The sequence below is a fragment of the Moschus berezovskii genome, chromosome 27, assembly GCF_049115385.1.
Source record: "Moschus berezovskii isolate FMDL1 chromosome 27, NW_MosBer_1.0, whole genome shotgun sequence".
Lineage (NCBI taxonomy): Eukaryota > Metazoa > Chordata > Mammalia > Artiodactyla > Moschidae > Moschus > Moschus berezovskii.
This window is the reverse complement of record NC_142486.1, coordinates 6349754-6374579: the sequence shown is the minus strand read 5'-3', so window position 1 is coordinate 6374579 and position 24826 is coordinate 6349754. Positions and strand designations below refer to the sequence as shown.

Sequence of the window (24826 nt, the reverse complement as noted above, 5' to 3'; positions counted from 1 at the left end):
TGAGGGAGTGTGTTATCCCCCTGACCGCTACTCGGGGGCCCACTCGCAGCCACTCTGCCGCTGGGAACAGACTAGGGTGAGGAAGACGATAAGCAAGGGTGGAGACCAGGTACAGAGTTGGAATTGGTTCCTTTATGGAAAAACTGAAAATATAATAAAAATTAAAATAAAACCAGTTTTAAAAAAGCCAGCCCCTGGAGCTTCCACCTCCTGCCTCTGGCCCTCCAGCGGGATGAGGCCCCAACCCCAGGGCAGCAAAAGGATGAGGGCCTTCTGCCCCTCCTCTTTTCCCATTCTATCCCCATCTTAATCTCCACAGTGGGGGCCCCGGGAGGAACCAAACCTGGGTAGGGGAGCAGGGACCCAAGGCCCCGTGGCCTGGGGAGGGAGGCTCGGTGTGCACCCAGCCCCAGAGCTCCCGGCCTGTAGTGTGGGCACGGGCAGGGCCCCTCCTAGCCTGGGCCCAGTTGGGGTCGGGGCTGTTAGTTCCAGATCTTGAGGAAGGAGTCCCAGGAGCCTGTGGCCACAGCCATGCCGTCGTCAGTGACCCCGAGGCAGCTCACACGGTTGTCGTGGCCTGCAAGGACGCCTGGGGCGGAAAGGGGTGTCAGAACCCCTCCGGCCCGGTCCCCCGTCCCTGCCTGCCCCCTGCTCAGCTCCCGGTCTCACCTGCGCGGTCGCCTTTCATGGCATCCCAGATGTTGCAGTTGAAGTCGTCGTAGCCCGCGAGCAGCAGCCTGCCGCTGCGCGAGAAGGCAACAGAGGTGATGCCGCAGATGATGTTGTCGTGCGAATACATGAGGAGCTCCTGGTCGGCCCGCAGGTCAAAAAGGCGGCATGTAGCATCATCGGAGCCCGTGGTGAAGGCGTAGCCGTTAGGGAAGAACTGCAGGACACGACACCAGAGAGGGGTGAGGCCGCGTGGAGGGCCGGGAGCCCGGCAGAGAGGGGCCATCCCAGCTCGCCCAGAACTTACAGCCACGGCATTGATATCGGATTCATGGCCGATGAAGGTCTGTCGGCACATGGAGTCTCGCACATCCCACAGCTTGATGGAGGCGTCACAGGCACCTGACACAAAGGTGCGGCCGTCGGGGGCCAGGGACAGGGACATCACATCCCCACTGTGTCCAGCAAAGCCCACCGTCTGCTGGCCGGTCTCAATGTCCCACAGGGCACTGGAGAGGTGACAGAAAGAAGGAAAGGGTAAGAGAGGGGTGAGGATAGATGCCCTCTGCCTTACCCCTCCACCACGTGAGCCCACGCCTGAGCCCACCTCTGCACTGGGAGCGCTGGCAGCCAGCGCCTGCTCCTGCCCCAGATGAGAAGGGGTCCCCACCCTCGTCCCTCCTTCCTGCCACCAGAACAAGAGGCTGAGGGGTTCGCAAGGCGGACGCTGCCGCTGCTGGAGCAGGGATGCACTACCTGCCGAGTGAGCCCTGAGGCGGTGCTCCCCCCGCCCCGCCCCGGCAGGAAGTGTGAGTGAGCCCCGCCTGCCTGGCGCTGGCAGGGCCTCACCAGGTGGTGTCCCCAGAGCTGGTGATGATTTGGTTGTCATCCAGGAAGCGGCAGCACGACAGGTACCCTGGGGGAAGGGGCTGGTCAGCGTGGGCTGTCAGAACGGCCAGCGCAGCCCCTGCCCCCGCCATAGGGCTCAGGCTCACCGGTGTGGCCAGGCAGCTCCCGGCTGACCCTGACGTTGCCCTCACGGGTCTTGAGGCTGTAGATGGAGCAGATGTTGTCCAGCCCCCCGCAGGCCACGAAGTTCCCTGAGGGCGCGTAGGCACAGGTCATGACCCAGGAGGAGCGCAGTGGGATGGCGTGGACCTGGGGGTGAGGGGTAGTGCCCGGGGTGAGAGCTGGCCCAGCGCCACAGGCCTGCCCCGGCAGCCGCAGGCACCTCCCCTACCTTGTTGGTGGTATAGCTGTCCCAGATGATGAGTTTGCCATCCTGGGAGGCGCTGACCAGCAGCCTGCAGGAGAGCCAGAGGGATCAGGGTGGGAAAGCCCCTCTGGAGGTAGGACACCCTTCCCCCCTCCCATCTGGTTAGAGACGACTTCCGGCAGCAGCCCAGAGGTTCCCACTCAGTTTGGTCCTGTTTCCCGGCCCCTGGGGGCGTCTAGAAGTCAGGTCTTCCCACACTGACTCGCCAACGCTAGCATCCTGTTTGAGGCACCCGATGTGCAAGGCGGCCCCTGCCCACCCTGCCTCAGCCCACGGTGAACACGATGGCTCGGCACAGCCCCGACCTCACCCACCTTGAGTCTGTCCCCCAGTGCATGGCATAGATTTTGGCCAGGTGCCCACGGAGGGTCCTCCGTGTCCTCATCTGGATTCTCCCCACTGGGTCCAGCCCAGCTGTGATCTGGAGGTGGAGGCAGAATGGGCTCAGGAAGGTTCGGGCGGCAGGGCCACGGCGAAATATGCCTCCCACCCGAGTTCCTTCCCTAAAGCCAAGTCCAGCCCTGATTCCTCTCACCTGGGTCAGTGTTGAATCCCCACATGCTTTTCGGGCATCCTATAAGACACGGCAGAGCCCGTCAGAGGGGCAGGGAAGAAGATGGGGAGAAGAGGAAACAGAGCGGAAGGCAGGAGAGTGGAAAGGATGAGACAGGAAGAGATTAGGGTACTGCCCCCACCACGCACACACACACCCCTCCCCTGGCCCGGTACACACAAGCCACCGGGTCCTGCCCGCTCGGCCGCCCGCCAGGCCCTCACCCGGATCTGGTTCCGGAGCTGCTCGGCCTCCTGTCTCAGTTGCTCCAGCTCACTCATGGCGCCGGGCCCGTGGGGCGGGGTTGGGGGCGGCTGGGGGCCGCGGGACGGGGGCTGGGGGAGGCAGCTCCTCGCCGCTGGCCCGAGGCCTGGGGGATGCAGGGCTGACGTCAGGCCCAAGGCCGCCGGGGAAGCGGGGGTAAAGGCGGGGCCGCAGCTCGGCCCGGAAGGGGTAAGCACCGGTGGGAGGGGGAGGGGCGCCAGCAGCGGCAGCAAGTCCCCGGGGCAGAGCCCGGGTCTCTGGCCCGGAGAGATGTAGCCGTGACCCGAGCAACAGCTGACTTCCCCAATCTTTCTCCCGCCCCCCGGAAACGGAGCGAGAAGTGCAAGAGGAAGCGCAGGGGAAACCCCTCCCTCGGACAACAGCCAGGGCGGGACACCCGTGGCAGGAACTGGGGGGCTGGCGGAGCGGGGGGGTGCCGGGGAGAGTCCCTTCGAAAACAGACCCGGCGTCCGCCCGGGCCGCACAGGCACCGCCCTCCTAGCACCTAATTTTAAAAGGGGCGGTGCCTCGTTAAATTCACCCCCGTATGCCGCACACCCTCCACACACACACACACACACCCCCAGCTTCGACTGGGGGTGGGGGAGCCCACAGGGGAAAGCTGGTCTGTTCGTGGGGTTGCCTAGGCAACCGTCACCCGGACTGAGAGCACCTCATTGGTGAAGTGCCCCCACCCTAGCCCGGTTGCCAGGGCAACCGCATCCACGGCTGAGACCTGTAGGGTGGGTGACCCCACCCTCGGCCCCATCGCCCCCGCCCGAACCAGCCTCCCGCCCCTCCCCTGAGCCGGCCAAGGTGGCTGTTTACAGGATTTGGGAAAAGCCTATTTGGGCACTAATAGGTTCGGGACGGCTCACGCCGGATTATCCCTGGGCCGGCTGCGCCCCATTAGCCGCCCGTGGCGGGTGGAGGCGAGGGTGGCGGGGAAGGCAGCCCCAAGCCGCTGCTCCCTCCAGCGCCGAGGCCGCCCGCCCCGGCGAGCCCGCAGAAAGCCCGTGGGAGCCACTCTCCAGTAATTAGGTCTCGGAAGAGAGGTCCCGGGCCCCGAAGCGCGGAGCTGCTCTCTCCCAGGCGCCGGCGGGCGGGCTTAGCTGGCGGCCCCAGGCGGCCTAGCCCCTGCGCCCTCCGCTCCCCAAGAGCCCCGCCGCGGGCTCGGCGCCGGGGCCCCAGGGGCCTGGCTGGCTCCGCTCCAGGGCCTGGAGTCCTGCGCCCCCCTACTTTGGACACCTGTGTGATCTGGCCATGCACACTGCACTCTGCCGACCCAGGCGTCCCCCCAACCCGCTAACCCCCCCGGTCCCACTTCCCCCAGGCCCTGGGCGTTCCTCTTCCCCACTGACATTTCCCCTTGGTCTGTTCAGATTTCTACGCCAGCGCCAGAGGACGCCCCTCCAAAGAAAGGAGGGGGACAGAGCTCCCCACCCTACTTCCCCAGCTCCGGACAAAGCCCCTTCCTTCCAGCTGCCGGCAGCCCAGGCCGGGCGGCAACGCCAGACGCCCGGGGCAGAAGGAAGCAGCAGGCCAGGAGGAAGCCGCTGGGGGCGGGGGCGACGCTCCCAACCCTCAATCCCCATCAACATCCAGGGCCCCCTAGGCGGCCCCGGACTCTGGGCATACAGCAGCCGGGGTCCCACGGAGAAATGTGGGTGCCACCGCCTCCGCAGGTCTGGCGGGGCGAAGGGGAGGGGACAAGGGAGGGTCCCCGGATCTGGCAGCTGGAAGGCGCGGGCCGGTGCCGCGCTGCGAAGCGCAGTGGGCCTGGCCCTCCGGCCCCCACGACCTCCATTTTGCCTAAAAGATAGCTAGGGGTGTGTGTGTGTGTGTGTGTGTGTAGGGGGGCGCCTGGGAGCCAAGCGTGGGGTCAGGACTACTAAAGGGAATGTGGTGCCGAGGTCTCTGGTCCAGGGTAATGGGGCCAGAAAAGAGGGGGCAGAACCCAAATCGAGGAGAGACGAAGGGAGGGACAGCCTCGCGGCCTTGGCTACCTCTCTGAGGATTCTGGAGTTTTGCAAGGCGAACGCCGGCGGGGGTGCGAAATGCGAGGACACGAGGGGTGCTACTCAGGGGCCGGCAGGAGGGTGGTAGTGGTGGGGAAAGGGGGCGGGACGGTGCCCAGAGGAAGCCCCGAATTTAGACCCCCAACTTCTCAGGGAGCAAAAGGCAGGTGGGGCTAGGATGGGGTCTGGGGCCAGGCGAAACACCCCCCCCCCGATGGTGCAGGGAGCGCGTGTGTTAATTGGGGGCGAGGGTCCTCCTGTTCCCCTTCCGGGTTTGGAAGCGACGGGGCCAAAATAAGGGAGGGGAGGTGTGGAGAGTTACGTCCGCTCCCGAGAGGCCAGACCGGGGAGACAGACGGAAGAGAGGTTCCCCCATGGGAATTTGGGGTTTGCTGGGGGGATGAGGACTCCTTTTATCAGCGGAGGTACCTGTGGCGGTGGGACTCTGCGAAGGGTCGCTAGAGGAGCGCGGGAGGTCCTGTCTTCCTCCGCGGCGGAGGCGGCAGCGGCGACGCGGATGGATTTCCTCACTCACCCCAACTCAACCGTCCAGCGCTGCTCTCCCCAGAGCGGAGGGATCCCGCCCGCCAGTGACGCGGCCGTCGCCGCCGCGCCCAGGGCCCGGCTGGGCGAGACCAACTGATTGGTGGGGGGAGGCCGGAAGGGAAAGTATCACTTAAGGGGCAAAGATTGACCCTGTCACATCAAAGATAGTTCTCCCGGCTATTCAAAAGCAAAACGGACCGAAACAAACGCTTTGCTTCCCGAAAAGACGCAAGACATCCCCCCTGGGACTGGCAGAGGTGGTACCGGCAGGGAGGAGGGTGAAACCGCTGGCTGGTCACGTGACCCGCCCTCCCGGATTGGGCGGCTCCAGACTGGGAAGGGGAGCTCGACGCTCCGGTTCTCCGCCTTGGCTCCGCCCCTGTTTGTGAGGCCACGCCCCTGTGCAGGAGCCGGGTTAGAGAGATTCAGACCTGCGCCTGGCAGAGGGTCTCAAAGGTGGTAAAGGGAAGGGCGGCCATTCCGAAGGTAACGGAGCAGGAAGGAGTAGGGGTCGGGCCAGCTCCTGGGAATTCAGGTGTGCTGTGAAAAAAGTCCTGCCAAGGCAATGTCCCCGCGTTGTCCAGTGGGCTGCATGACAGTGTATCCACACCAACTCGTCTTTATTGATTTCCATGCTTATTTAATCCTCACGAAAATATTATGAAGTACTGGCACTGTTCCCATTTAAAATAGTGGAAACAGATTCCTAGGGCTGCAGAGTTGAGACATGAACCAGGGCAGCTTTATCGACTTTATTGAGTGCGATGCTAGCCTCTTGATGAATCCCTCTCTGAACCATCCCTGCAAAAGGCTGAGAATGTTAAGTGCCTCAGCTTCCAAATTTACAAAATGAGACTACTGATAGTTACCTCCTCTGCAAGTCACCTTGGTTAGTTATGAGATCCCGATGGATTGGGAAGATGTTCTGGTAAGTTCAAGTCAATGAAGAATCTTCACTGAGTCCTCATGCAATTTAAAAGTATCAAAACAAACACTTTTCATGTAGCCTCTGTTAAAGGCATTACAAATAGTTTTCAAAGCCCTCCTCTGTCCAAGGGATTCTCCAAGCAAGAGTGCTAGAGTGGGTAGCCAGTCCCTTCTCCAGGGGATCTTCCCTACCCAGGGATGGAACTTGGTCTCCTGCATTGCAGACAGATTCTTTACCATCTGAACCATGGGGGAACCACTTTAGTTCCTCAACCAGAGATTAAACCTGGGCCCCAGCAGTGAAAGCACGGAGTCCTAATCCACTGGACCACCAGGGAATTCCCATCAAAGCACCAATTTTTAAAGAAAAATTTTAAAAAGTCATTCTTAGTTATGCACAAATTCCATTTATGTGCGCTCACCAATTCAGTGATATATTAATAGTAGATCAGACATGTCGATTACAATTTGGAAGGGACCTTATAATTTATTTCTGTTTCCTCTTAATCTACATATGGGCAAAGAGACTTCCCTAAAGTCATTTAGAAAACTAGCAGCCTCAAACTAGAACCCAATTTTGTTTATCTCCATAAGACATCTGACACTGCTTCCTCTCACTTTGGTTTCTGTGCTAATATGCTTCCTTACTTTAACTCAGTCAGCAAATATTTATTGAGTCCCAGTGATGTCTTAGGCCCTGGTGATACACCCTTGAATTTGTGTATCCTCCTCTGCCAGCAGGGAGCTTAGTGTATACGGAAGAGACGATGGTAGACAACCATGTGCATAACTATCAGTACTGGTGGCTTGGAAGTGCCATTTACTGAGAGCAGAGCACTTGGGAGGGGATATATTTGGAGAGGAAGATCAAGAGTTTTTGTTTTGTTTTTAACATTTATTTATTTTATTTGGCTGCATCGTGTCTTGGTGGCGGCATGCAGGCTTCTCCCTAGTTATAGCACGTAGGCTTAGTTGCCTGGTGGCATGTGGGATCTTAGTCCCCCAACCAGAGATCGAACCTGCGTCCCCTTCTTTGGAAGGCGTATTCTTAACCACTGGATCAGCAGAGAAGTCCCAAGATCAAGAGTTTTAAGTTGGGATGTGTTAGCCTTGAGGTGCCTAGGAGAGGTGCAAGGCAGAATGCTCAGCAGTGGCAGTCTAAGTAGGTCTGGGGCTCAGCAGGAATCTGGGTTGGAATAGAGCCTTGAGAATGAGTGGCATTTTAGAGCAGATGAAGTCATAAAGAGGTTCAGGGAAAAGACAAGATGGCCTCAGACCAAGCCCTGAGGAACTCCAACATTTAAAGGTCAGGCAGAGGAGAACAAGCTGCCAAAGGAGAAGCCAGCTAAGAAGAAGATCAGGAGAAGGTGGAATTCTGGAACACAAAAGAAAAGAGTGTTCCAAAAAGGAATGGCACATGTTGTTGAATGCTGCAGAGAGGTGAGATAAGGCTGAACTGGGAAGCGGGCATAGGATTGACCACTGCGGAGGCTGATGCTGGCTTTGTGTGGAGCTTTTGCACTGGATGCTCTGCTTGCAGCGGGCTGAGGGCAGGTGAGAAATGAGGCAGTGGAGATGACCCAGGTGGCCAAAACTTTGATAGTCGTGGCTGGGAGGGGGTGTAGGAAGGTGCAACAGCAGTGGAAGAATGTGGAATCAAGATATTTGTGTTTTGATGGGAACTCCCAGAGCTTGTTTAGATAATAATGTGAAGGGCAGTGAGGAGAGAGGTGAAGATGCAGCCAGGTAGGAGTGGCCAGTGGATGGCCAGCTTCCGTGAGAAGGCGGAAGCTCTGCAGCACATGTGGAAAATCCGGCCAGATGTGGGACACTTCGTCCTCCCTCTGACTGTTCTTTCTCAGGCTTCTCCTCAGCCTTTGCTGCCTTTCAGGATCTTCTATAAACACTGATTCTCTGGGATCCTGACTTTAGCCTCTTCTCATTCCAAATTATTCATGGTGACTCCAGTCACTACTGGGACTTTGATTACCCACTGATTGCTCATCACTCTCAAATCTCTATCTTCTCATGCAGATTTGGTGTCTGTCCAACTGCAGATTGAACACCTCCACCTGGATGTTTTTGGACAGTGGTGCACTGTTGGAGTCAGCTAGTGCCAGTTTGGACCAGCTCACAGGAGCGTACTGTATCCCTCTCCTTCCAGCTCCTTATTCAATGAGGTCATGTTGATAGTAGTAACATCATTATCGTGGTGGGAGTATTTACACCATGGAAATCAGCAAATGCTTGAGATCAAGGTTCACCTTCCCTGCAGAGTTGGTTGTTAAAACCATGACTACACTCCACTGTTTATAGATGTCTCCATTCCATCCATTCCATCGCTCAGTCGTGTCCGACTCTATGCGACCCCGTGGACTGTAGCCTACCAGGCTTCTCTGTCCATGGGATTCTCCAGGCAAGAATACTGGAGTGGGTTACCGTTTCCTTCTCCAGGATAGATGTCTCACACTCAACATATTCAAAACTAAAGTAATCCTCTTCCACACCACCCCATACTGTCCAGTCCTACCCCTCCTCTGAGTCTCTTGGCCCAGTTAACAGCACCACCATCCACCCAGGAGCTTTTCACTTCCTCATGCCCCGTAGTCAAAGGATAGTCAATTAGTTAGACTATAGTCCAAGCTGCTAGAATGAAGAGTCCTCAAAACTCAGTGCCTTAAGCAACAACCCCAAACTAGATCCTTCAGGATTCTGGGACATCTTGGCCCTCCTCAACCTGTGGCTTCAAACTCTGTGTCCGGTGTGGCCCAGGCATTTCCCACTACCGTATCTGAGTCTCGTCTCTCAGGAAGTTGGGGGAGGGTGGTGTGTGGTATGGAAGCACAAGTTCTTTTCTGTTTAAGGATACCACAAACTTCTACTCAGAAGTTGGCCAGATGCAAGGAAGGCTGGGAAATGAAGTCTGTAGCCATATACCCAGCTAAAACATTACTTGTAAAGAAAGAAGGGAGATGGTGATTGAGGTAAGGCTGGCAGTCAATGTCACCTGTAGATACATCTTATCAATGTTGCTGCTGCTGCTAAGACGCTTCAGTGGTATCCGACTCTGTGCGACCCCATAGACGGCAGCCTACCAGGCTCCTCCGTCCATGGGATTTTCCAGGCAAGAGTACTGGAGTGGGGTGCCATTGCCTTCTCCACTTATCAATGCTACTTCTCCAATATTGCTTAAATCTATCCCTTCTACTGTATGCCAACAGCTATTAAACTTTGGTTCTTGCCTGTTTCCTAGTCTTTTAGGATAGTTCCTCTCTAATCAACCTACCAAATAGCTGATAGAAGATATCTTTCTACAGTACAAGTTGAATCATATAACTTTGCCGTTCAGAACCACGCAGGGTCCAGTGGTTAAGAATCTGCGGCCAATGCAAGAAACACAGGTTCACTCCCTGGTCCGGGAACTAAAGATTCCACATGCCGCCAGGCACCTGAGCCTGTGCACCACAACTCCTGAGCCCATATGTGGCAACTACTGAAGCCCACACGCCCTAGAGCCTGCACTCCGCAACTGGAGAAGCCTGCGTACTACAACTAGAGAAAGCCCATGCAGCAACGAAGTAATGTGCTGCAACAAAGACCCGGAGCAGCCAAAATACATACATAAATAAAAATTATACACACATACACACACACATGTAAACCATGTGGTAGTTCCCCACTGACTCCATGAGAAGGGCCAGACTTCTTTGCAAGACACATAGGCTGGGGCTTGTCCTGTGTACTAAGAATGCCTTCCACCCCGACTCCCCTTCCACTTCCTTGTCAACTGGGAAATTTTTCACTTTCTCATTCTTAGTTTAAATATTGCCTTCCTGACTACACCGTTTTTTGTGCCCCACTGCAATGCTGGCTCCATGCCTGTTGCAGCCTTCACTGGACTGCTTCTTTCTGGGCACTTGCCACCTGCACTAGGGGCTCCCTGGGAAGCCAGGGCACTTGGTTTGTCTGGCAGAGGACTGGGTGAGAGCTCACCAAGCAATGAACAGACCCTCACAAAATGCCAAATCATGTCCAAGGTGTGGGGCGTAGGGGTCATGACCCTACCACCTTTGTTGTCATTAGTAGCTGCTCAGGTTTAGCCAATGTGAGAACTGTTAGATGACTTTATTGAGCTAATCATTTAATCATCCATCTTCCAAAACAGACATTAAACTCAGTGAGAGTCACATGAAGTTATGTGAGTCATTTTATTCCCAGTGCCTATCAGATACCTGGAGAACATCGAACATCTAAGAAATGAAGAGAAGCATGGCAACATTTTTCCCAGGATCAATACTCTTCACATACCACAGTTCAAATTTCAACTCTGGTCCAGTAGCTAAGACCCTGAGCTCCCATGCAGGAGACTGGGGTTCGATCCCTGGTTGGGGAACTAGATCCCACATGCCACACCTAAGAGTTTGCATGCTGCAACTAGAAAGGAAAAAAAAGGATCCTGAGTGCCCCAACTAAGACCTGGCATAGCCAAATATATATATAAAATCTCAGCTCTGTCCCTTTACCAGCTGAGTGACTTTGGGCCAGTCACATCTCCATGCCTCTGTTTCCCCTGCAAAATGAGAATGATGATTGGATCATTATAAGGGTTAAATTACTTAATATTTGTAAAGCATTTATAACAGTGCCTGGCACATAGCAGATGCTCTGTATTTGCTAAGTAAAAATAGAGTTCAGGGATGAATGTGTTGGTCTTTGACTATTCTTGTAGTTTCATCTTCCCCTGACACTGGTCTCTGCCACCAGCTCACATCCAACTCTCCTATTTCCACATATGTCAGAAATGTCCACCTCCCTAGACCTTTGCTCAAAGTGTTCTCTGGGCAGAAGACCTTTTCCACCCTGTTCACCAGTGACCCCTATTTATCCTTCACAGTTCAGCTCAAACTTCACTTTTGGAAGTCTCCCTGGTCTCTCAGAGACAGGGAGCCCCTCCCTCCTCTGAGCCTCCATTTCACTGCATTTTCATTCATGTCTGAGATCCCCATTGCACTAAAACTCCTTGAGAGCGGGGATATATTTTATGCACCTTGGTATTCCCATAGCTTGCACAATGCCTGGCACACTATAGGCATAAAGGATGTTTGTTGAATGAATGAATGGATGGATGAAATACATTAATAAACTTTACTTTAACCACTTGCATCATGCAATAGAATATCACATCAGATCCTCTGACAAATGAAAATTGGCCACAGTTGACTGGGAGATAAGTCTAGCCCTGTAGTTCACTGTAGCTTTTGTACCAACCATGAAAGGAAAAGTCACCTTACTAGATAGACTATAGATTTCTATGAATATGTGGATGATAATATTGAAGCCTCAAAAACACCCAGGGATTTTCTTAAGACCCATTGTTTGCTGAATAGTCCTGTATCCCTAGCACTTAGCCAGGAGTGAATCAAGCCAGGAGCTTGATTCTAGCATCGGATTGAGTCCTCACCTCCAGCTGTCCTACAGATGGGGACAGTGAAAGGTGCAGGGGACACAGAATCATCTGTCAACTGGCTGATGAGAGAGGTGAGTTCTAGTCCTGGCTCTGCCGCAGTGAACTGTGTGACCCAAGATAGAGCCCTTCTTGTATCTGGGAAAATCCCAATAAAATCTCAGCCTTATTTCCATGATCAGTAAAGTTTCCCCTGACTGGGACAGTTTCTGAATCTGAGGTCCATACTGGGATAGGGGAGGGAATAGTGGAAACTGACAAGATGAATTTAAAGGGGAAGTGAAGCAGCATCATTCAATGACAACCAAAAGGAGAGGTGCAGGCCATGAACAGAATCACTTCTTATCCAGTGTCTTCCTTTAATTCTCACCTCAGCATTTTGAAAGATGAAGAAATGAGGCGCTGAGAGGTTAAGTAAGGGCCTGTTCCAGTTCATCCAGACCACAGTTTATAGAGGTGGATGACTGACCCTAGGCTCACTTTGGACTATTTCAGTTTCCCAGCTCCTGAGTCAGCTCACCCCTCCCACCGAAGCCTCCAGTCGGGGGAGCCAGGTCCAGACTCAGAACCAGCCCTGGGAATGTGAAATGCCACTGTCGCCAGTGGATAATGGATGAGCCAGCTCAAACCATCTGTCCTCTGGCTAAGGAAGGGTGGAGCCCTTATAGAGTGAGTATCTGGTAAGCAGAGAACTTCAGGGGCATTCAGGCATCACACAGAATCCTCTTCCTCTGCTATCTCTGGTCTTAATGCTCCACTCACCACTAAACAAGTAGGTGGGAGTGCTCCCAACACAAGCATGTATTCATATGCACATATGTACACACAAGTGCATGTGCTCAAGGGCTTCCCTGGTAGCTCTGGCGGTAAAGAACCTGCCTGCAGTGCAGGAGACCCAGCTTCAATCCCTGGGTCCGGAAGATCCCCTGGAGAAGGGAATGGCAACCCACTCCAGTATTCTTGCCTGGAGAATCCCATGGACAGAGGAAACTAGAGGGCTACAGTCCACGGAGCCACAGAGAGTTGGACATGACTGAAAATGACTAACACACACATGCATGTGCTCACATATGCTGACACACTCAAACACATACATACAGACACACACCTACTCACATGCTCACATAAGAGTCTCTCAGCTGAGCCAGGCTGTCAGAACTGCTCCTTCCCCCTTCTCTGTCAAAACTGCTGTGGAGGTGGCCTCATACTGGAAGCCCAGAAGGACTTAGTAGCCTACTAGGGGAAAACCTACTTGCTTGATAAATAACTCCTGAGAAAAACAGATGAAAGAGAGGTGAATGTTAGCTGAGAGCCATGTGTGTACATGTGTGTATGTATACGGCCAACAGGGACCAAGGAGGAAAAGAGGGGCCATCAGAAAGACAAGGATGGAAAGAAACAGGGAGAAAATGGAGACACACCCCCTCCCGTACCTCTCCCTCTCTTCTTCCTTTCCCTTCGTCTCCCCGAGATTTCATTCAGTCCTGGGTATGGCAGAACCTTGCTCAGGAGCCTGAGAAAGGCCACGTCTCCAAGAGTATGGCGCTGTCTCCTAGATCCCATTTTTAAAAGTAAGGGAGCAAGGGCCCCTTCAATCACTCCGCAGGTCTTCGAATGGACAAGGAATCTCTTGTGTAGTCCTGCTCTCTTCCAGCCTGTCCCTTAGGACCAGCCTCGACGTCTTCTCTCCCCTCAATCCCCTCCCCGCCACCTAAGGTTGAGGTGTCTGGCCCTTTAAAGCAGCGGCCCCCGGCCGAGTTATTGTCTCGCCTCTCAGCCAATCGGCGGCGCTGTTGGGGGCGGGGGACCTGGCCTCCCGATTGGCCGTCCCGTGCCCCGCCCCGCCCGGGATCCCGGGAGCTGTCCGGCCGCCTCGGTGCTGATCCTGCCGCCGCCCACGGGCCGCGAGCAGCGCTGAGAGGGCACTATGAGCGGGGGCGTCTACGGCGGAGGTGAGCGAGCCTCGGGCTTCGGGATCTCCAGCCCGGCGCGGCCTCACCCGAATCCCAGCGCCCCGAACCCACGCAACCCAAGCTCTGGGCACCCTGGGGCCTGTCACCTCTGCGCTCGAGCGGGTCCAGCCCCGGGTTTGGGTCCTGCATCACTCCAACCTTCGACCCTCCTCGGAATGCTTGCGCGTACCCGGCCCAACCTCTCCACCATTCAACCCGTCTCCGCCCGGCCCCTAACCAGGCAAGGAGAGTGGCCTGAACAGGGCCACTGGGCAGAAAGGGACTTTGGAGTCTTGATCTCCCATCCCAGGACCCTGAACTCCTGGCCGAGCTCCCACCTGACCCTTCCGGGTTGAAGGTGGCTCTGCCCGGATCTCCTCTCGGAGCAATCCATGGAGAAAGAGTTTGGGAGATAACCCCTCACAAGTTTGTCTCCCGCACAGATGAGGTGGGGGCGCTGGTCTTTGACATTGGCTCCTTCTCAGTCCGCGCTGGGTACGCTGGGGAGGACTGCCCCAAGGTGAGCCTTCCAGCCCCCTGCCCAAATCCTAAGGCTCCCCTCCAGGCTTCTCAGTCATCCAGGGCTCTCGGCGCCCATAGAAAAGCTCTAGTGAGCGGGAATGTGGGAGTAAACCCAGGGGGTGGGCTGAGGGCCGTGCAAGATATGGCTTTCTCTCCTGTCCATGCCCCGCTCCAGGCTGACTTCCCCACCACTGTGGGGCTGCTGGCCGCGGAGGAGGGGGGCGGGCTGGAGTTGGAGGGGGAGAAAGAGAAGAAAGGGAAAATCTTTCACATCGACACCAACGCCCTCCACGTGCCTCGAGATGGAGCGGAAGTCATGTCTCCCCTCAAGAATGGCATGAGTATGGGGCCCCCGCTACCGGCTCCTGACACAGACCCAGAGCCCAACACCCCACAACCCGGGGCACAGGATCCCACATTCACGGAGTATTCCTTGCAGCTGCCCAAGTCCCAGGGATGCCCTCACTCCTTCCCAAAGCTTCCTGGTTTCTCACAAGGGGCCACCAGATTCCTGGGAAAGGGGGGATTTCTGCTGGACCTTGTCTCACTTCCTCTCCCCTGGACTTGGCTTCCCTCCTTCCTTCCTGTTTCTGGACCCCTGCCTGCCCACCCTCATCTCTCCACTGGTGTCCTGGCCCCAGTTGAGGACTGGGAGTGCTTCCGTGCAATCCTGGATCACACCTACAGCAAGCATGTCAAGTCTGAGCCAAACCTGCACCCAGTGCTCATGTCAGAGGCCCCGGTAAGTGCGTAGTCCAGACCCTAGTCCAGCCCTGGGGAGGGCCATACACCTCTCCTCAAGCCATTAATCACTCGTCTTTCTTTGCTTTTCAAACTTTCCTTCCAACTCTGTCGGGTTCAACCACTTTCCTTCCTTCCTGTGTTAGTCTCCATGCCTCCTTCTCTTCTGCTCTCTCCACTTGCCTTTCCCCCAGCCATCCTCACATGCTGCCTCACCCCCAAGTCCCTGTGTGACCTTTTAACTGAAGTTTTTGGTCGATGTTATATACATCTATATAGAATCAATTTTATTTATAAACTGCCATGCATAGCCTCCTCCTTCTATTATCCCTTTTCCAGAGACAATTGCTTTTCTCTCTTTTAGCTTTTTTATTTTTATTTTTGCCATTACCTTTTATATCTCTAAATATCATAAATCACTGACTGTGAATCTTTTTAGCTCTAGGTATTATCTATGGATTTCCCACTATAGAAAATGAGCACTTAGCTCTCTTTCCTCCCCAACCCACACCACACACATTTTTTCTTACTTGAAGTACTGGTGCAGTTTAGGGTTTGTTTGTTTTTTTAAGATTCAGTATTTATACTCTTATTATTATGTATGCTAATCAGGTCTGAGACAGGCAATAAACTATGGCTTATTTTCCTCTCTTGTGCGATTATTTGTTTTCTCTATCACTGAAAATTTTCTTTGTTTCTGTTTTTCTTCATTTTCTATCTACTTAATAATGTGACCTGAAATTATTCATCAGTTATCTTTATCTTTCCTCAAGACATTAATTGCTTTAGGTGTTCCATCAATTTCATCATCAAGAAATCTCTCCGGGAGCCTACTGACCAGATCTGTTTTAGACTAGTTAGCTTCTATGCAGAAGGTGTCGCTATAATCCTGACATCTCCCTTCACCTTCATCTTAAGGAAACACCGCACCTCTCTCCTGTACAAGTCCTGTTTCCTGTGAATCATGACTCTTTTCTTTATTTTCCCCCCTTGTGTTCATGGAGCACATCTGCCAGTAATTGCTATAGAAAGGACATAAGAAGTAACATTTTTGAGACTCTGCACGTCTAACCTTGGATGTATACTTTAGCTAGGTATAACACTCCAGGCTGGAAATAACTTCTCTTTGGAACTCTTTCATTAAAAAGTTATTTACTTGGCTGTGCTAGGTCTTGGTTGCGCCACATGGAATCTTCAGTCTTTGTTGTGGCATGCGTTTACCGGAGACAGAACCCAGGCCCCCTGCATTGGGAGTGCAGAGTCTTAGCCACCGGATCGCCAGGGAAATCCCTTTTTATGGAATCTTGAAGGCACTTCTTCAATGTCTTCCAACATCTACTGTTGCCATCAAGAAAGCCAAGGTCATTTATTTCCTGATCTTTTGATGTAACTTATTTTTGTTTCTTAGAGTTTATAAAATTTTCACTTTGTCCTCAGTGTTTTACAGTTTCACAATATTATATTGGTTTATTTTTGTTCATGGCTCTGGACACTCAATCAGTTCAGTTCAGTTACTCTAAAGTGACCCCATGAATCACAGCACGCCGGGCCTCCCTGTCCATCACCAACTCCCGGAGTTCACTCCAACTCACCTCCATTGAGTCGGTGATGCCATCCAGCCGTCTCATTCTCTGTCGTCCCCTTCTCCTCCTGTCCCCAATCCCTCCCAGCATCAGAGTATTTTCCAGTGAGTCAGCTCTTCAAATGAGGTGGCCAAAGTATTGGAGCTTCAGCTTCAGCATCAGTCCTTCCAATGAACACCCAGGATTGATCTCCTTTAGAACGGACTGGCTGGATCTCCTTGCAGTCCAAGGAACTCTCAAGAGTTTTCTCCAACACCACAGTTCAAAAGCATCAATTCTTCGGCGCTCAGCTTTCTTCACAGTCCAACTCTCACATCCATACATTACCACTGGAAAAACCATAGCTTTGACTAGACGGACCTTGGTTGGCAAAGTAATGCCTCTGCTTTTTAATATGCTATCTAGGTTGGTCATAACTTTCCTTCCAAGGAGTAAGCATCTTTTAATTTCATGGCTGCAATCAGCATCCACAGTGATTTTGGAGCCCCAAAAAATAAAGTCTGACATTGTTTCCACTGTTTCCCCATCTATTTCCCATGAAGTGATGGGACCAGATGCCATGATCTTTGTTTTCTGAATGTTGAGCTTCAAGCCAACTTTTTCACTCTCCTCTTTTACTTTCATCAAGAGGCTTTTTAGTTCCTCTTCACTTTCTGCCATAAGGGTGGTGTCATCTGCATATCTGAGGTTATTGATATTTCTCCTGGTAATCTTGATTCCAACTTATGCTTCTTCCAGCCCAGTGTTCCTCATGATGTACTCTGCATAGAAGTTAAATAAGCAGGGTGACAATATACAGCCTTGACGTACTCCTTTTCCTATTTGGAACCAGTCTGTTGTTCCACGTCCAGTTCTAGCTGTTGCTTCCTGACCTGCATACAGGTTTATCAAGAGGCAGGTCAGATGGTCTGGTATTCCCATCTCTTTCAGAACTTTCCACAGTTTGTTATGATCCACACAGTCAAAGGCTTTGGCATAGTCAATGTGTCTCTGGACACTCAATGTGTCTCTTTAATTTGGAAACTTATGTCTTTCAATTCAATTAAAAATTTAATTACTTATTTGTTGATTTACTTATTTCAATTTTCTCTGTTCTCTCTTAGGAAATCCTATTATTTGGATTTTGTACCTCCTAAACTGGTCTTCTTCTAATGTTTTCATCTGTTATATTTTATGTATCTCTTTCTTCTAATTTTCAAGATAGTCCCTCAATTTATTTTTCAACTCTTCTATAAAGCTTTTACTTTCTGCTCCTCTATTTTTATTTTCCAGGAGCTCTTTCCTGTCCCATGAATGTTACTTTTTATTTATCTTTAAAAAATATTTATCTTTTTGGCTGTGTCAGATCTTAGTTGTAGCACATGTTACAACATGTGGGATCTTTAGTTGTGGCACGTGGAATCTACTTCTCTGACCAGGGATGGAATCCAGGTCCCCTGCATTGGAAGTTCAGAGTCTTAGCCACTGGACCATGAGGGAAGTCCCTCATTGTGCTTTTGATTTGCATTTCCCTAATGGCCAAAAATGTTGAGCATCTTTTTATGTGCCTGTTGGCTTTTGTGGGTTTATGGTTTTCTTCTTTTTTAATTCTCCCTTTATCATAATTTTTCTGGGATCTTGGGAGGGAATAAGGGCTTCCCAAGTGGCACTAGTGGTAATGCAGGAGACTTAAAGAGTTGCAGGTTCAATCCCTGGGTCAGAAAGATTCCCCTAAAGAAGGAAATGCCAACCCACTCCAGTATTCTTGCCTGGAAAATCCCATGAATGAAGAAACTTGTAGGCTACAATCCATGGGGTCACAAAGAGTCAAACACGACTGCCTGTGTAGCCTGGGAGAGAATAAAAGTAAATGTTTGTATTCAATCCAACAGTTTTACCCAGAAAGAGGTCCTTTTTCAGATTTCTTATCTCTGAGAGGATTCGAGTGGGAAAGAGGGATATACTGGGGTCTTGGGGGGTGGGGGTTGGCCTGAAGTGTGTATTACACAATAGAAAGCCCTGGGCTAGGAGTCAAGAGACTGTGACTCTAGACCCAGCTCTACCAAGAGCTTTCTGTGTGATCTTGGCCAACTTCCTTCTCTGAGTTTTATTTTCTTCAGTTGGGTTTTAATTGTGATATTTCAAATTCTTTATAGTTTCAACATTCTAAAGACCTATGAGGGTCAGGGGACCTGAGCTCTGTCCTCAGTGCAAAACAGGTCTGTGTATGTGGAAGGTGTATACATAGATTGGTGCCTTTCATTTCCTGAAACATCCCCTCTTGCACTTTCTCCCCAGTGGAACACACGGGCCAAACGGGAGAAGCTGACAGAGCTGATGTTTGAGCAGTACAACATTCCTGCTTTCTTCTTATGCAAGACAGCTGTGCTTACTGCGTATCCTCTGGGTTAAGCTGCTCTGTGAGAATGGAGTCAGGGTGGAGTTTGCGGTGCACTGAGAGGAAGGCTGGGCCTGATTCTATGGAGATAAATATCCTGGATGGGCAGACACCCCCCCACCCCCAAGCCCCATTAATGCGAAGAGCCCTTGGGAGCTGAGTGCTTTGTATCTTGGGGTGGCCAGACCAGTGGTCCTTTCCCATTCCTTGGATCAGGCTTAGCGTGGAGAGTTGGGACAAGTAGACAACAGGGGCTGGGGCTGGAGAAAGGGAAGGGTATATGACACTGAGATGTTCCCTTCCCATTTATTTTTCTAAAAAGATCAGCTTTACCTTGTACCCTGTGCCAGGCACTGGGGCTATATAGACCCTCATTTCAGGGATCCCATGGGACATAGAACTAAGACTAAAAAGAGAGGCTGGATATTCAGAAGGAAGGAATCGAGGAAGAAAGTGTGATTCAGACAAGAAAAAAGTGGCAAAGGGTCTCAGCTGCCTTTCTCTAGCAAATGGGTCACAAATCAGAAGGAGAGATTTGCAGACTGGGATTGGGCTGGACCTAGGAGAGTAGAGAGTAGGTTAGATCAGCTTCCAGCCTCCTTGGTCACTGCTGCTGGCTCTTTGACCTACCCCTCCCATACCAGCTTTGCAAATGGACGCTCCACAGGTCTGGTGCTGGACAGTGGGGCCACCCACACGACAGCCATTCCAGTGCATGATGGCTACGTCCTGCAGCAAGGTGGGGCCTCAATAGGGGTCGGGGGCACCTTGAGGGACCAGGCAATGACACCCCCTCCTTTCCAGGTATTGTCAAGTCACCCCTGGCAGGGGACTTCATCTCCATGCAGTGCCGAGAGCTCTTCCAGGAAATGGCCATTGACATCATCCCACCTTACATGATCGCAGCCAAGGTGGAGCCTCTGGGATGTCCTGGGCACTGATCCTGTGACTGTCAACCCCCTGACCCATCAGATGTCAGGGTGGAGAGCAGCCAGGCCCCAAGAGGATCCTGGGCCCTCAATTTGCAATTGAGGCATCAGAGATCTGGACAGGCTGAGGGACATGGCCAAGGTCCCACAGCCAACTCCTAGAAGGATGTGTACATGAGGGCCAGTGTGGTGGTTTCTGGGCTCCAATAGACCCGGGTTCAAGGTCTGCTTCTGCCACAGAACTGTGTGACCTAGAGCATGAGACTAAAGCTCTTGAACCTCAGTTTCCTCCCCTGCAAAGTGGAAAAATTGCATGTAGGGCTGCCGCAAGTATTAAATGAGACGCTGCATGCAAGCGATCCCCACGTGGAACATGGCTCAGTAAAAGGCTGTTTCCTTAAGGTCTGACTTCCTACTGGATTCTCCAAGCCCTCGACATTCTCTGACCAAGGCCTTTTAGATATCTGTACCCACTGCGTGCACAGCATCCGTGGGGTGGGCTCTCCCCATTCTTTCTCCTCTAATAGGGAAGGGGAAGAAACACCTTTTCTGGGCAACAGAACAGAGAACCTGGTGCCCATTAGCTGCAGAGCTGGCAAGTGCTGGGGAGGCAGGTGTGGACAGGGCAGGTTGGGCCAGTGTGGGATGAGAAGGGCAATTGCAGGCTGTGCCCCTACAGGAGCCTGTACGGGAGGGCGCACCCCCAAACTGGAAGAAGAAAGAGAAGTTACCCCAGGTTTCCAAGTCCTGGCATAACTACATGTGCAATGTGAGGCACTGGAGAGGGTCCCAGGAAACCACCCCTCCAGCTCCCGACCCCTCCCTCACCGCCCTTCCCCACCGTGAGCAGAGGGGAGGGACTACGGCGGCCCTGCAGGTGGCGTGGGGTGGGGCCTGAGAAGGCAGCCCAGCCTTCACCACGTCCCTGGGCTCTTAGGAGGTGATCCAGGACTTCCAGGCCTCCGTGCTGCAGGTCTCAGACTCTCCCTACGATGAGCAGTGAGTGGGGCCCACGGCTGGGGTGGGGGGTGGGAAGAGGGCAGGCCTGGGGCTCGGGGGGGTCCTCTGGTCCTTCGGGAGCACCCCAAGCAGAATCTCACTCCTCCCTGGGCAGGGTGGCCGCGCAGATGCCCACAGTGCACTACGAGATGCCCAACGGCTACAACACAGACTACGGTGCGGAGCGGCTCCGCATCCCTGAGGGCCTGTTTGATCCCTCCAATGTCAAGGTGGGGCTGGCTGGGGTCCCTGGGTCCCAGGGCTGGGGGAAGCTAAGAGTGAAAGGGGTCTGGGGAGAGGGGACAGAGGGCCCAAAGCCCAGTCACCTTTCTCCACAGGGCCTGTCAGGGAACACTATGTTAGGCGTGGGCCACGTGGTGACCACCAGCATCGGCATGTGTGACATTGACATTCGTCCGGTGAGGCCCAAGCCTGCATCTGGGTGGAGGGGTCCAGGAGAAGCGGGGGCATGGGGGGCAGGGCGGGGCTGCGCCCTGACTGTTCACTCCTCCTCCCTCGCTCTCAGGGCCTCTACGGCAGCGTCATCGTCACTGGGGGGAACACGCTCCTGCAAGGCTTCACTGACAGGCTCAATCGAGAGCTTTCTCAGAAGACTCCACCGGTAGGAGCCCACCCTCGGCCAGGGCCCTGGGCCAGCCCTTCAGCACCAAGCCCTTCCTCCTTCCCACACAGTATTCTGGCCACCGAAGCGGCTCCTTCCCACTATGGCCTCCCCACTCCGAGGCCTGTCCCTTCCCACTTCCCAGAACGAGGTGTCTGCTTCCCCCAACCCTTCTTTCTTCCCAGAGCATGAGACTGAAGCTCATCGCCAGCAACAGCACCATGGAGCGCAAGTTCAGCCCCTGGATCGGGGGCTCCATCCTGGCCTCACTGGTGAGAGGGGAGGGCCCTGGCCTAGTGCTGAATGTGGGGTAGATCTAGACCGCCCCCACCGCGTTGCCTACTACCTCCTTTGCTCATTGTTTATGAAAGGGCAGTCAGTGCTCCCAGAAAGGTGAATGCGACCTCAGGACACAAAGCAGGGAGTGGAGGACAGGAATCGGGTCAGGTTGGCTGGGATGAGATTGTGGTGGTCTGTGTGCCAGGGTGAGCCCCTAGAGGCTTGGGGCAAGGTGATCTGATGGCCACAGGCATGTTTGGGAAGGTTATGTCTGACATGAGTCTTTGGGGATGGGGGTATGGGCTGAATTCAAGGGGACCTTGACAGGAGGCTCTTTCTATTGTCCTAGAGTCACGGAATGGATAGCAGTGGGCATAGGGTGGTGAGCAACAGACAAACCGAAGGCAGCAGTCAGGGTGGTTCTGCGGCGATAGGTGGGGAATTCAGTCTGGAGCAGCTGCTGGGGCAGGGGCAAGATGCTGAGCAGAGAGGTAAAGATGCAAACTGCATCTGACGGGTGTCAGCCACACAGAGGGGGACAGCAGGGTCATGACAGGACAAGGAGGATATCAGCTAAGAGGCGGTGCCCCCAAAGGAACAGAAGCAAGGGTCAGAGTGACAGAAGGCTGACCCCCTGAAGATAGCTCAGGGCTGGGAGAATGTCAGTTGCACAGCTGTGGCAAGCCTCCTGTGCACCTGGACAGACAGCCTGACCTAGTCCCTGCCTTTGTGCATGGGGACAGTCAGGAAGCCAAGAAAATCAAACAGGAGGTCACAACAACGCGTGGAGTGTTCCTTCAAAGGAAGACCTGATCTCATTCAGGGGTCAGGAAGGGCCTCAAAAGGAGCCTTCAAGCTGAAGTGGAAGACTGAGAACTTAGGAGGCAAAGCAGGAGAGAGGGTGTGTGACCTCAGGGGAGAGTCAGGCAAGGCCACAGGCAGGGGTTACATGCTGTGGGGTCAGAGTTGAGGAAGCTCACCTGGGCTTCCCTGGTGGCACAGACGGTAAAGAATCTGCCTGCAATTCAGGAGACCTAGGTTTGATCCCTGAGTTGGGAAGATCCCCTGGTGGAGGGCATGGCAACCCACTCTAGTATTCTTGCCTGCAGAATCCCTGTGGACAGGGGAGCCTGGAAGGCTACAGTCCATGGGGTCACACAGAGTCGGATACCACTCAGCGACTAAGCACGCAACCTGGGCTGCAGAGCAGAGAGTGGGTGGAGAGGGTTACCGTGGTCTCCACTGTGGCCGGGGTGGCTGGCAGAGCAGATGTGGGGGAGAGAGGGTTGGGAGTTTATCAGATGTCTGACTGAGAATGTGGGCACTGTTTGGATACGAGAGGTAAAAAGGAAAGGGGTCAAAGATGAGACCCAGGATGCTGGCTGCTGGCAGTGCTGTCCGAGAGGAATGTAACATGAGTCATGTATGTCATTTAAAATTGCTTAGTAGTCATACTTTTTAAAAGTCGAAAGAAACACGTTAAGTTTTAAGAATATATCGTATTTAATCCAATATATTCAAAGTATTGGCTTCCCTTGTAGCTCAGTTGGTAAAGAATCTGCCTGCAGCGCAGGAGACCCAGATTCGATCCCTGGGTTGGGAAGATCCCCTGGAGAAGGAAATGGCGACCCACTCCAGTATCCTTGCCTGGAGAATCTCATGGACAGAGGAGCCTGGTGGGCTGCAGTCCATGGGTTCACAAAGAGTCAGGCATGACTGAGTGACTAACACACTTACTTATTCACAGTATTATCATTTCAATATGTCATCAATATAAAATTTGAGACGTTTTACATCCTCTGGATTTAGTCTTCAATATCCAGTGCAGATTTGACACCGAGAGCACATTTCATCTTGGACTAGCTGCATTTCAAGTGTTCTACGTGGCAAGGGGCCACTGGATTTGGACAGGGCAACTGTAGAAGGCAAGAAAGACCAAAGAAGCAGGTTTGAGGCAGGGCTGGGCAAAGATGGTGACGGCAGTCATGGACATGTTGAGTGTGTGATGTTCCAGGAGACACTGAGGACCAGGTGTCCGAAAGACAGTTGAGAATTTGGGTTGGGAACTCAGCACGGAGCTCTGCATTGGAAACTGGAGATGGTGGGAAGGGTGGGGCTTTGGCACAGTAAGCAGAAGCCAAGGGAGAGGTGACATGGTCCAGGAAGGTGTGTCCAGAAACAGGGACACACACTAACTTTCAGGAAGATGCAAGTAATCACAGAGATGGTACAGTCTAAAGTGGCAGGGCTGGAGGACCTCAAGGGGCGTATTTCAACGGGGGGAGGGGGTGGGGTGCCAGAGTAAAGACAGCATCCCCACCTTGATGTTAGGTGGTGTCGGAATGGTGAGGAGGGTGGAGGAAAGGTTTTTCTTGGGAAGAAGGGAGACTTGGCATGTAAGGCCTGATGGAGTGACAGGGTATCTTGTGGAGAGGGGATACGGAGTGTTGGAGCCCAGGTTCGCTGGCTGGAAGGTCCACCTCCCAGCTCTTGAACCGCCCTGGGCGATTGAACGGTATGAAGAGTGTATCCGCCCTCTGAATACGAAGGAGGGGACAGGGAGATGGGGCAAGTTGGTGGTTGCGGGAGGAACGTGGGCTTGGGAGGGGGAGGATTCCGAGCCTCCACGGGTGGAGTGTGGGGAACCTGTTCTCCCTCCCTCCTGGGCCTCCCTGACCGCTGATGTCGCCCTCCCCCGCCCCACCCACCCAGGGCACTTTCCAGCAAATGTGGATCTCCAAGCAGGAATATGAAGAGGGCGGGAAGCAGTGCGTGGAGCGGAAGTGCCCCTGAGGGCGCCCCCTCCCCACCCACAGGCCCGCCCGCAGCGGTGGGGGAGGGAAAGCGAACGGAAGGAGAAGGTTTCCCCCACCTCGGCTCTGCAAGCGCAGGATCGACAGCCACCCCTGAACGCTCCCATCGCCCCCCTTTTTTCCCCTCCCCACTTGTCCTCTTGATTGTGAAGTTTCTGGGTTAAATGGAGTAAACATGTTTTAAGAAAAAAAAAAGTTTGGCCTCTTTGGAGGTGGGCAGTTGGAGCACGAGTCTGGAGGGAGGAGAGTGGAGGGCCACACCTACACCCATGCGGAATTACACGGTGGACAG

General features: G+C 53.4%; 2 protein-coding genes across 4 annotated transcripts; one reads left to right on the top strand and one right to left on the bottom strand.

Annotated features, from left to right (window-relative positions):
* Nucleotides 1–112: 112 nt before the first annotated feature.
* Nucleotides 113–5368, bottom strand: GNB2 (G protein subunit beta 2). Its single transcript, XM_055410165.2, has 10 exons — nt 5210–5368; nt 2723–2868; nt 2481–2519; nt 2260–2366; nt 1910–1973; nt 1665–1827; nt 1519–1585; nt 977–1178; nt 670–886; nt 113–589 (listed from the first exon to the last, which is right to left on the bottom strand). Exons 2-10 carry the CDS (start codon nt 2777–2779, stop codon nt 483–485), a joined length of 1023 nt encoding a protein of 340 aa, XP_055266140.1. The 5' UTR covers nt 2780–2868; nt 5210–5368; the 3' UTR covers nt 113–482.
* An 8276-nt stretch (nt 5369–13644) lies between these two features.
* Nucleotides 13645–24514, top strand: ACTL6B (actin like 6B). Of its 3 annotated transcripts, none has more exons than XM_055408946.2 (14): nt 13645–13669; nt 14113–14189; nt 14367–14532; nt 14833–14933; nt 18793–18890; nt 19537–19631; nt 19697–19803; nt 20501–20590; nt 20759–20820; nt 20936–21050; nt 21159–21239; nt 21347–21442; nt 21628–21714; nt 24434–24514. In XM_055408946.2, exons 1-14 carry the CDS (start codon nt 13645–13647, stop codon nt 24512–24514), a joined length of 1281 nt encoding a protein of 426 aa, XP_055264921.1. The 3 variants fall into 3 exon arrangements, with proteins under 3 accessions (XP_055264921.1, XP_088689088.1, XP_088689086.1); XM_088832962.1 differs by having other exon boundaries at nt 21514–21714; XM_088832960.1 differs by having other exon boundaries at nt 14113–14532.
* The last annotated feature ends 312 nt before the right edge of the window (nt 24515–24826 follow it).